The sequence below is a fragment of the Papaver somniferum genome, chromosome 2 (genome assembly GCF_003573695.1).
Source record: "Papaver somniferum cultivar HN1 chromosome 2, ASM357369v1, whole genome shotgun sequence".
Taxonomy (NCBI): domain Eukaryota; kingdom Viridiplantae; phylum Streptophyta; class Magnoliopsida; order Ranunculales; family Papaveraceae; genus Papaver; species Papaver somniferum.
Window position 1 is genome coordinate 164,314,470 of NC_039359.1, and position 12,608 is coordinate 164,327,077.

At 36.4% G+C, this 12,608-nt stretch overlaps 1 protein-coding gene and 1 pseudogene across 1 annotated transcript; both read right to left on the bottom strand.

Moving 5' to 3' along the window:
* Positions 1-633: 633 nt before the first annotated feature.
* LOC113349645 lies at positions 634-2,465 on the bottom strand (annotated as a pseudogene).
* Positions 2,466-3,140: 675 nt separating this feature from the next.
* Positions 3,141-8,799, bottom strand: LOC113349644 (cullin-1-like). Its single transcript, XM_026593647.1, has 20 exons — positions 8,661-8,799; positions 8,106-8,273; positions 7,895-7,994; positions 7,405-7,590; positions 7,168-7,215; positions 6,877-7,080; positions 6,695-6,772; positions 6,520-6,609; positions 6,331-6,411; positions 6,170-6,232; positions 5,608-5,640; positions 5,438-5,524; positions 5,202-5,351; positions 5,056-5,111; positions 4,839-4,959; positions 4,582-4,743; positions 4,335-4,478; positions 4,026-4,244; positions 3,761-3,928; positions 3,141-3,631 (listed from the first exon to the last, which is right to left on the bottom strand). Exons 2-20 carry the CDS (start codon positions 8,234-8,236, stop codon positions 3,530-3,532), a joined length of 2,223 nt encoding a protein of 740 aa, XP_026449432.1. The 5' UTR covers positions 8,237-8,273; positions 8,661-8,799; the 3' UTR covers positions 3,141-3,529.
* Between the last annotated feature and the right edge of the window lie 3,809 nt (positions 8,800-12,608).

Below are 12,608 nucleotides of genomic sequence, written 5' to 3' on the forward strand. Positions count from 1 at the left end.
CAACTCATATTTACAGCTGAGAGTTTTTTAGTTTCCGGTCTATGTCATACATAAGGCTAGGAGTTCTTCGTTTACCAACCGTAGATTTTCACGGCTAGGTGAAATTTCCCAGTAGTATACTGGTGTTACGATTGGGATTTCATGATATCTCTGCAGTAAAAACTGAAATAGAATAAAAACCTTTTACGTGCTTTACGCAATTAGAGGCAACAATTTTGTTATGGGAGTTAAGCATATGTTGGTCATAATCTTGAGCAGATGTTTCCTCATATTCTTGCAGGGTTTTAAAAGAATTTCTTTTGAAAGAAAGGAGACGACAAACATCACGCTTGCTGGCTACAAAGACAACACAACAACTGCTCAACGAAGTGGGTTACTGCTGGTATGTCTATGTCTGTTGCTTTTGTGAGCAGCTACTACCAGCCAAGGCTTAGAAAAACATATTACTTTCTCTGAGTGTGACTGTGACAGACACGACTATGTCTCTCTGCTGGCGGCTGCCTGTGTTAATTTTCTCTTACAATTCCACCACTCTGATCGTCTATTATCCTCCAGCCCTTTTTTTTTACACAATTTGCAGCTTTGAGCAAGCTCAATGTGCGAAAGTGTGGCGAAGTTGGCTTCTTTGTAATAGATAGCGTGAAACAAATCACCAAAAGTCATTGCAAGTACATGACCCATCTCTAAAATGATGAAATCTGTTAACATCTCTTACAATGAAATCCCTCTCGACAATCTCACTTACCACCTTGAAGAACTCGTGGCAATCGAGACACATTCTTAAATTCTTGATCACTCTGACAGTCGCACCTTTTGGAATACTTAACAAACCAAACCCCAAAGCCAACTTTTCACTGTGAAGGCCCAAAATCATTTCCTCAACTTCATCTTCAACATCAACAAAAACCAACCCTTTTCTCCCTTTATCCTCTCTCCTTAATTCTTACTTCCAGTTCCTTCAATAAACTCACGAGCTCGTCTCCTCTTGCGCAAGACTTCACAGTTCCTGCGTAGAACACGTAGACTTTATCCCTCAGTTCAACCCAACTGCGCCCTGGTTCCTTGTTTATTCCGCTCTTATTCATCTCAGATCTTAATCTGTAAGCGTTCTCCCAGTCCCCAACTGATGCTGAAGTGTTCGACATCGTTACATATGCAGTAGCCAGACGTTGATTTATTTCAATTAACCTCTCACCAGCTTCAGTAGCAATATCTAATCTACCATAAGTTCTACTAGAGGATAACAGAGATCCCCAAAGGATTTCTATGTCCTCGGCGTCTGGTGGAACAAATTTAGCTATTTGACAAGCTTCATCAAGCCTACCTGCCCGGCCTAGCATATCTACTGCACAAATGAAGTGCTTTGAATCAGGGTAAATCCTATGTTTTTCATGCATCGAGTTCAAATATTCTAAGCCGGTATCGGCAAGTCCAGAATGACTACAAGCATGTAAAACTCCTAGAAAGGTGACACCATTAGGTCTTATTCCCTTTTTGAGCATTTCTTCAAAGAGATGAAGAGAAAATCTCCCGAGTCCGTATTTTGCAGCTCCTACAATCATCGAAGTATAAGGGATCAAACCCGGATTCGGAATCCGTTTGAATATCTTATCTGAATAATCGAACAATCCACACTTTGTGTACATATCAATAAGAGAACTTCCAACTACTTCATTCGTATCAAACCCATGGCGAATTACACCGCAATGCGTTACTTTTCCGGTCACTAATTTAGCCAAACTTGCACAAGCGTTAATCACACTAGATAGCAAGAACTGATTTGGTTCATATGATTTCGAGTTGATGAACTCTCTGACAAGGGAAAGTGCATCTTCACCTAGTGCATTTTGTGTGTACACCGATATCATAGATGTCCAAGATACAACATTTTTGTTTTCCATTGAATCAAAAACTCGACGAGATTCATCAACATAATTAGACTTCCCATACATATTGATAAGTGAAGTACAAACTACAAAATTAGAATGAAAACCAGAGATCACAATGAGGGAATGAGTTCTTCTGCCGGTTTCAATATCAGAAAGATAAGAACAAGCGTTAATTGCAGTAGCAAATGTGAAAGGATTAGGGAAAATATAGTTTCTGGGCATTTGTTGGAAGAGTTGAAGAGCGGATTTAGGTTGGCCAATGTTGATGTAACCAGACATGAGACAAGTCCAAGTAACCACATTCCGATCAGACATTTCATTGAACACACGATGAGCATGTGTGGTTTCATCAAGTCTTATATAAGAATTTATGAGATGATTACTGATGAAAGTATCATTTGAAAACCCTGATTTTAAAACTATCGAATGGCTTGACGTAACCGAACTGAGGTTTTTTGTGTGTTGTAGTTGTTGAATAATTTGAACTTTTGTATGGAAGTTCGAAACCAGGCGGGAAATGTGTATTTCACACGTCTTTTTGGCTGATGACTGATTTATCTTTACCAAAGCGGACATCTCAGAGCTTAACGAAACTCTAGGCTTATAAAAATCCGTGGTAAATTTTTTGGCTTCAAAAATCCGTGCGAAATTGGCGCGTACTTTTCTATTTTTACCAATGGGGTTTGTTATTTTCTCAATAGATTCTCAATAGAGCAGCTAACCAGAACATAAGCTTAAGTCTTGGAGAATACTTTGAAGACATGTGATGTTATCAAGGTTGACCTTGGACAAAAATTAAGCAAAGATGACACTGTACAGATGGTTCCGAAGATTTTTCCGAATTCTGATAGTCAGCCGTGCGCGAAGCAATCGACAGGTACACAAGTGACTATCACGCGTAAGCTGCTTGCCATTATCATCAATCTGCCTCCACCAAGCATAGATACCAAAAAATTGTGTACCAGTGGATACGTTTTCCCACTTCTGAGCCATTATGGAATCTTCTTCCATCCCATAAAAGACCCACGGCTGACCAGTTTTAGGATTTTAGGCAATAAGAAAAGAAGAAAATAAAAAAAAAATCCCACGGCTAATCCCATAAATCACTACCAAAGAAGGGATTTTAAGAAATTCAGGGTCAGCATCAGAGCATCTGTTCTAAAATACATGCAACTGTATGAACATCAATTTTGGTAGATAACTTCTAAATTAACAAGCAGATGGCCGGGGAGTACGTTGACAGAAATCAGGTGAAAGAAGACGCTAATATAATTTTCTTCCATTATAATAGAAAAGAGAGAAGTGATTCGGTTGTAGCAAAATAAAATTCTTTACACGAGTGATAGCAGCAGAATGTGCATAAGAACTACAAAAATTAAAAGCAGCAAATGTATCCTATTTGCAGGGGGGAAATGTCAACCAGCAGCATGGATTCGTATTCCGGAGACATCAAAAGCACAATACCTCTTTCTCCGATAAAAAGCCTAGATTTTCCAACCCTCATAAAAATAATCCCACTGGCCAAGGACTCAAACTCTCAAAAACAAAAAGGATTTGCAACTCTGGGAAACAGCAGTTCTTCTGATTCTACCAGAACAGGAATCGAAGTAATGTAAGCTGCGGCTTTAAATTGCTGAGAATTAAGCAAGGTATCTAAAGGTATTGGGATTGTCTTCGTCCCTCTCCAGATAATCCCGGGTAATCAAATCTTCAACCCTCTTCTTTATGATCTTAAAATCCGGCTGCTCATAAAATTTAATAGATAATCATGTACGCTAAAACCCAAAATATCAACAAAATAGACAGAAAGGGAGAGAAGAGAACAAGCTATAAAGACAAAAAGAGACTTGGACAAAAAGAGAAGATCATACCTTGAACATTCTGTTTAGCTGATCAACACATTCAGACAACAGTTGATGATAAGGCATCACTTTACGACTCTTCATAATCCTAACAATTGAAGCATCAATAGCATATCGTCTGTCCTTGTCAACATCTTCAATCACTTTCTTCTTTTCATCCACAGGGGGCAAAGGGACCTATGGTAGTTTCAGAAGGTCAAGATTCAGTCAGCAATGAAGGAAAGAAGACAAGAAGATTACAAACAGATAACATGTGCTAGGTGAGCCCCCAAACCTTGATCCTCCTCATTTTATCAGTAAATTCGGCATTAAACATAAAACTGTCCTTCTGAGAGATTGTTTTCGTGTTAGGTTCCTTTGCAAGGATCTTGTATTTTGCACATGAAAGGGAATGAAGCAGCCTTACAACATCATCATCCGACAAATTCAGTTGTGACAAGATTTCTGAGTAAGTTAACTTATCTGACAAATTGAATAACAACAACAGAGAAGCCTGAAACATGAAAAAAAATAAAATAAACACTTAACCTTTTAATTCATAATTCAACTAGCCACATCAGGTGCATCTTGAAAACAAAGTTACCTGATAAGTGGTCACAACAAGTTCAATAGGTTTCTTTTGAAATTTCCCAACAACGTTACAAGTACCCAGTGAGTATTGCCATGTGAGTTTCCTGTGTTTAGTCTTTGTCTGATAGAACTCCTTAAAAACTTCCACACACTTGACCTGAAAATAAAATGGGCAGAGTTCAAATAAAAAAAGCTATCACCGCGATCAGAAACAGATAATATATATATTTTCTTTGATAGATCAGTACATATATGCTTACCATCTCCGAAGGCAAGTTTAAATCTAATGATTTGTATGATGGCCAGAATCCAGTGGTAAGGACAGTAACTGTCAAGTCAATCCCAGGATGAGCATGAGCATTACTTTTCTGGAATTCCTCAAATTCGGATTGGTTATCCTTTGCTAGCTGCAAATCCGTCACCTATAAGAACCATGTAAATACCGATTAGAACTTCCCCTTCTAGTACATACGCTAGTAAATACAATACAATTTAGAATGATGATTAGGCAACTGACCATGCCCTCCATTTTTGAGGTAAACTGACCACCACATTGCTGTTTCAGTTTCGACAAGATACTCCTTTCATGATCATCATTAGCACTCGTTCCGAACAGAAGACGACGAGCAAGCTTTTTCCTGCCAAACAAAAACAACAACGAAGCAACTCAAGTTTAATGACACATTTAAACAACCTCCAAAGGAGATAAACATATCAGTGAAAAGAGTCATTACCTATAGAACTCGGCAAAAAGATCTTTGTCGCTAATGTAAGCAAGTACTTTTACAACCTAGAAAAATATATAAGAGTCAGTGATACCTCCTCAATGAGTGTACCTTGTCAACATGGTCTAGATTTAGTGAACAAATAAGAAGTCTACCTTGTCAAGTGTATCCTCAATGACATCATCATCCAGTTTTTCACTACCACCCTTCTTAAGGATATTATCGCTGAAATTAGACAACAGCTCTGCACTTGAGCTGCCAGCAATAACCTTGTTGCAAAATACTTCAAATGCCTCTTTGAGTGCCTGAATACCAAAAAGCCAAAAAGAACAGTTGATTAGAGGAACATGAGATCAGAAATACTCAACCAGTGAAACTATTCAGTACAGACCTTGTGGAAAAGAGTGTGGCCAGCAAAGCAGGTTGTCACATAGAGCATGTATTTTTCATGAAGGTCAATTACTTTCCTGATAAACATCTGCAAACAGAGAGCGGGTTATATTCTATACTCTATAAAATTGATTTTTCAGTCTTCACGAGCCAAGCTCCAAGGAATTGTACCTGCTCTTGCGAGCCCGATACATTTCGATTCTCCTGTAAGAAAATGTCAGATACATTAAGCAGCAGTCACATCAAAAGCAAACTAACAAAAATAGAAAAGCTACAAACAACTTTCTTTAACCCAGTAATTAAACATACTAGAAATACAAGCAGAACACATCACGATGAATAAAGGTTCAGCAATAGAAACTTAACTTACAATTTTTAGGATAAATGCCAATTCAAGCAGGAAAAGTCACATAATAAAAAGACAAATTACAAAAACTTAAAGAATTCAATCTAAGCAAGTATACGTCTTCCCAGTTAAAAGACGGCTTGAATCCACAACACCACTGTCCACATGTTTGGGAACAAGATGCATCTAAATCAAATTAGAAGGAAAAGGATGTTCAACCAAATAGACCTGTTAAACATAACATGCAACAGCCAAACCAAATTTGAGGTGACCTATAATCTATTAAGCAGAAAAAGAGAACAATATCTCAAAACTAGCACAGCATATACATACATATTATTCGATTAGTATAACTAAAATGCAAAACCAAGTAGAAAAAAGATAAACCTTTCTGCTATTTGCTGCCTCTTCTGCCTGATTGACCACTGCTATACCCTCAGAAGTAACATGCTGCATCAAAAAATCATAAAAAGTTGTAAGACCTACATGCTGATAAACAGCCATCGCTTCATTAATGGATCAAATACTAGTAGAGAGAATAAGCTAACCTGTTTAAACATAAGGGAAACAGGGTCCAAGCCTTTAGGGATTTTAGAAAAGAGATCATACATCCTTGTAAGATCCTCAGTCTAGCAAAAAGAAAACAATCCACGGGATTAACGATTAGGACACTCGGAAAAAGATAGAATCTCCAGAGAGGGAAAGAACTGATGAAGGGAAATGTGATCATCAATCACCTTGTCCTCTCTTAGCAGCGCATAACACCCGGAGTGCTCCTTTTCAAGAAGTTGTTGGGAAACCTTACTCAGCAGTTGCTCTTGTACTTGCTGCAAGGAAAATAGAATCAATTAACAAAGCCCAAACGGGGAGTTCCCTCCTCCAACAAAAAAGATCAAAGCAAAACTGCTAAACCTCAATTAACTTCTCCTCCGTGCTAGAGTGCAGATAGTGAGTAACCCTATCCTTTTCTCTCTTCAAACATTCTTCAGCCTAAGCATTGCCAAAAAAAAAAAATGTTAACCGCAGTTCTTACAATTACAAAATAGTAAGAACTGGTATGTGAAGATCAGCCCAATATCGGAGCCTAGAAGTACCTTTATCATGTATTCTGGACAAGAATCTTCTTGAATCCAGTTAGAAGCCTTTCGGGTATAATAACCGGCTGTATCAGATAGCAACTCTGTTTCAAAGTCATTTACATAACATTCCATATTTCCCATCCCAATATCGACAAAAATAGCTAGAACATTCTTGAGCAAAGCTCGGTCAATTTGCTCTCCTTCACGCTCTTGATTAATCTGTTACAAAATATTGGTTACATTTAGATCAAAGAAAGAAAGGAATACCGTTTAAACTTAGAAATTTGCTTCGCTGCCTTAACATACCAGCGAGATAACAGCTTCTCTAGCACGAACATTGATCTCCTCGTACACCTGAAATTGAAATAAAACCCTCAAAAACAAAGATCCATCGTAAATGTAAAGGAACGTATACAGTGCTCCAGAGATCAAAAAAGAAACTAGGCAATCATTTGGAACTCTTTTCTCATGCCTGAAAGCGTCCAATGTTCAAAAGAAAAAACACCAAGTACTTATTTCTACAGCTGAACTCTTAATACGTACCAGTTTGCGGAAGCAAAGAAGTCCAACATCATTAAGTGGTGGAAGTGATCTTCGAGCAATGAAGTAACGATCCAAGTAAAAGAAAAATCGTGAAAGCCACCTGACCATAATCTTATGATTTATCCACCTCTTCTCAAGTTCTCTCAACAAAAACTCGTCATGCTTCTCTCTCAAAGATGGCAACACCTGTGACAACAGACAGTTGGAAAGTCAAAACAGGGCTTAGATATAAGCAACAGGACAAAAGACAGATGAGTTTGGTAGAGTTTGGTAAACTATAGTAAGCAGAAACATATCAAACTGCTGTGTTTAACCCGGTCGATTCATGTTAAAAGATGAATTCATGTCAATGCATGAAGAAGCACAACATCTCATCCCACAAATAATGAATATAAAAAACGAAACAATGGAGTATTATATATGCATTAATACAGAGAACCAGAAAGACGGTAATCTAAAGTCAACGAGTAGGGCAGCAAGTCTATCCCACCGTTTCATTTATGTAGTTCTCGAATGCTTCTTTGTACTTTTCATAAAGCTGCTGAGAATAGTCATGAGGAGGTTTCTGTGTACACATATTGTAACATGTTCTGTATTCAAAAGTTAAGAAAAAACAATCGATGCATAAACTCTTAAAAACATCATTACAATCACATAAACTACAAGAACAAGAAAAGCATAGCAAATCTCTTCAAGGATACGTATACAGCATCATGTAACTATCTGAGTTGAATTGTGGTTCCGGAAGACCTTCCAAAATCTTAATAAGCTTTGTAATCCCGGTCTGCATAAGTCCCCATCCATGGTCCAGTGAAATCACTGGACGATCCATCTTTTACCCTAACAATTCTCTACTCAAACTCAAATCCCTGCACAAAAATCATCCAAATCACAGTTAAATCCAACTATTCCCCCAATAAACCCTAATAATAACATTCAAGAAAACAAATGAAAGAATCTCTCCACAAACCCAAACCCTACATTATCAATACCCAACAACAAACTAAACTCTTAAAATTTCTCAACACTAAACCCTAAAAACATGATAAAAAGCAAAAAAAATAAATCAAGAACTCATCGCTGACGAAGAACAACCTAAACTAAACCGCAGCGAAAGAACGAGTAAAAAACTTAAACCCTGAGAGAAAAAAAAGGAAAAAAAAAAAGAGGAAATCATCGCTGATAAAGATGAAAAAGAAATAGACTAATAGAACAAGAACAGACTTAAGAGATTATGGAGAAGAACGTGATCTTACTCTGATGAAATGAAAGACGGAAAACGAACCCTAATCACTGAACCTTGCCCAAATCGCGCTTAAGAAGACAAGGAGAATTTTTTTGAGTTTCTGAGTCCTGCTTGGGAGGACTCTTTCTTTTTTTCTCCCTCAGTCTTCTTTACTTTTCTTTTTCTTTTAAATAAATAAGCAATAAAGGAACGAGATATTTGGGTACCATCAAGGTTTCGATGGTCTGCCATACATACTAACAAACTTTGCTTGGGTGCCACGTTCAGTCCAGATAGATAACTACACTTTGTTTACACCTTCATAATTGTTGAGACGCAATCTCAGGGGCCGTTGGTGTATCCCTTCGATCGTCATGCTCTAATAATTAAGACACGGATTAATAGCACCTTGCGTGGTAAAACCAGTGTCATAACGCTCGAAACTCAAGTGGTCAACCAAGTATTTTTTTGTTCTTTATACATGGTATAGGCCCGCACCTGCTCCCTATCATTTGAATAGGCGGAGTTTTCATGAGATCTCCAAATTCTAAAGCGGTGACTCGATTCATTGACCTCAAATATGAGAGTCCGGCTCATAGCCAACTAAACTAATCTTTATTGGTTCGGTGAAAGTACCTTTGGCAAGCATAAGAATAACTAACCACAACAGGTAGTCCAAAAGAAAGCAACGGTTTGGGCTAAAAGGAAAAGATGAACAACTTCGTCAAAGAAAGGTACGTAGGAATTTTATAGATGTTATGTATTGAACTATTTCTATTTCTCCGTAGAACAAACCAACTTTGGATGAGGCAAAATAAAAAGAAAAAAAAATTGCTTGTTGCAAAAAAAAAAAAAAAAGGTTTTGGAAACAGCTAATACCTCTTGCAAAAAAGGCTAACACGTTTTCTTTATAACCTGAACTTGGAAGGAAAGCCTCCTAATTGCATTAGGCAATCTCTCGAAGCGAATAGATCAAATGCCTGGAGCAGGAATCATCTTACCTCCACATTAGGTTGACTACTAATTTTGTAACAAACTTTTCTAGCAGTTCTAGCTAATCATTACCCAATTTTTTTTTCAGAAAAATAAAATAAAATAAAAATGAAACTATTTTGTTCATTTGATAGACATCGAATTTACTAATTTTATAACAAATTTTTCTAGCTGTAGCTAATCATTACCCAGTTTTTTTCCAAAAAAAACAAACAATAAATAAAAATGAAACTATTTAGTTCATTTGACTGACATCGAATTTAACGTAGTTAATTTAATGTTGGCATATATCTTATCTTCACCGCGTAATGCGATGACCGGTACCACTCTTGTCGCGCATCTAATACCACTAAAAATTTAGACACGCTCTCAAAGTGAAGCTTTTTGATTGAATATATCTAAGAACATTCTTCCAAGTAGAGATATAAATTGTCAACGTATAAGAATGGGTAACAAAATGCATTGTAATATGTGTTACATTGATGATGAAACGGTAGATCATTTATTTCTAAATTATCTTATCCTAGAACCATCTGGCGAAGTGTTAATATTAATACAAGCCAAATTCATAATCAAGGTATTAGTTTTTTCTATGAGCAACAATTCTCATCATATTGCTAATACGTTACCGAGTTTTCTATATAGAGATTAACAATTTTGTTTGGTTCGTATAAAAAGATGGGTGCATTAAAGTGTTCTAGAATATGAATCCAAATAGTCAGAGTGTGATTAGCATAATTAATCAATTTCTGCACTTTATATAAATAATGATACTAGCACTAATGATAGTTTTGTATAGAAGTATAATAATTGGAGACCGACAGTTCACGGTTTCAAAAAATTGCTCTAATCAATTGAGTGCCATTTTTGATAGCAGACACCTCTCTAAAACTTATCGGTGTTTGGCTTGTTAGGGATGGTAAAAAGATTAAAACTTGGTATGATCCTTGGATTCCAATATTCCAGCGGTTTAAACCATTGTTAGACCTCAACACCTCTTGTGTTATTAAAAAGTTTTTGAGTTTATTATTCCTAGAGAAGGGAGATGGAACACGACTCTCATCAACAATACTTTTGATCAGTTTACTGCTAAGCAAAATTTGAAGATCCAAATTCACAAAGATTCAATTGAAGACAAACTCATTCGGTGCCACACTCCCCATGCTCAATCATACCATAAAGATAACTTCTTCCATGGAAATTATGGTGGAACAATAAAAACATAGCTCATAATATTCACATATTTCTTTGGAGTATTATTCATGATAGAGTTGAGATCTTAAACAAGATTGTAAATTTCATTGAAGGGGTATCAAAATAATGTAGGTTCCATAACGAGAGTACCGAAATGGATTACACATACCCTTATAATGCTCGTTAGCACAAGCAGTTTTATTTGCATATTCTTTTGAATATGAGACTGGATGACCCCACAGTGGCAAGGTTAAGCACATTATTGCAGACTAGATTATATGAAAAGATGGCGACTATTACTTTTACTTGAGTGTGTGTATCTTTTGGGATATTTGGAATGTCGGGATTTTTCTTGCGATTGAGAATCGTAAACTATATATTAATAATATTATACAAGATGAGTTGTTTTAGTTTAATATGTACAATGAGGTGGTGGATGATCAATACTTACCTGCAACTATTGTGCGTTGTTCCCGCATATGATAACTCAGACCAGAAAACTTAGTGGACACCACCTCGTAAAACTACGTCAAATTAAATGTGTATGATGTTGTCAAAGACTATAATTCTGCATGTGCACATGATGATAACTATAGATTCTAATGGCACTATATTAAGTGGTGGCTCCTCTTTCTCTTCAATCGACATCTAAAGAAGGATACAATCGAGTCATTGTATAAGGATATTGGAAAATAGTTCCCAACATTCTAAATGGTCGAAAACCAATTATTTGATTGAGAATATTGAGGACAATTGAGCCGATCCAGATCATCAATCTAACTCTTTCAAATGTGGAATTCAATTTTATCTAGCGATGAGCTAACTTAATAGCTCAATACTTCACAGATATTAATATCCAAGATTGGTGGATAACTTCTTTAATCTTATCTTCTATAAATATATCGCTGACCCTTGTGGTCTCTTAGGCTTTTTATGTTGTTGTTTTTCTCGACTTTTTGTCTGTTGGGTATAAAACAAGAAGTCTTTTGAGTTTACCGTTAAAAAAATTAGTATCGTATTTCCCCCCTAATTTGTTAAATTAGTAACTTACTTCCTAAAGTTTATATTATGCGAATAATACCCTTATACCATGTATGTCACTCAGGGTAACCAGAAATACATTTTTTACCCTCATATTCCACGATGTACAATTGCTTATTATCCCTTTTAAATTACCTGAGTATCATTTGACCGTTCTTTTAAGTTCAACATATGTGTTTTGGACGGTTGAATTTAATCCAAAATCTACTATGCAGTATATCTTCTTTAATTTATATATTGAATAAAACCTTTCAAGAACATGAAAGAGAAACCCTAATCCACCGTTTTCAACTGAATATGATCATCTACTCGCCTCTTAAAAATTACACAGTTTTTAATGGTGGACTGTCTGATGTACTATGTATTGCAAGCCAAATATCAAATTTGGGGTTGACCAATTGCCTACAAAAAAGTTAGCTAATTATGGTGACCAATCTATTTGTTGATTAACCTCATAAGTAAACCAAACAATGAGAATTTTTTACTTCTTGAGCTTCAGATTATTGTAATTCGTCATCCTAGGTAACTTCAGAAGAATCCAGAGTACCTTCAATTACGTACTAAGAATCCAGAGTTGTCTAATTAAAGATGGTCATCACAAACTGTACATTGTTTTATCCTTTTTTTTCTTGATCAATCACCCTTGATTTTAGGTATATATACCCCCCCCCAAACTAAGTTTTATGTCGTATTGTTATTGGAGCCCAGTGACTTACGTGGAATAAGACTATCTTTTTTTTTTTCCTGATAC

Bases quoted from the DNA above. Each gene is read 5' to 3' on its own strand.
- LOC113349644 (XM_026593647.1), bottom strand. From the start codon at position 8,236: ATGGATCGTCCAGTGATTTCACTGGACCATGGATGGGGACTTATGCAG. The intron at 7,995-8,105 runs GTATCCTTGAAG...TTTTGAATACAG, and splicing joins AGTTACATGATGCTGTATAC to AACATGTTACAATATGTGTA. The intron at 6,412-6,519 runs GTGATTGATGAT...TCTTTTTGCTAG, and splicing joins CGCTGCTAAGAGAGGACAAG to ACTGAGGATCTTACAAGGAT.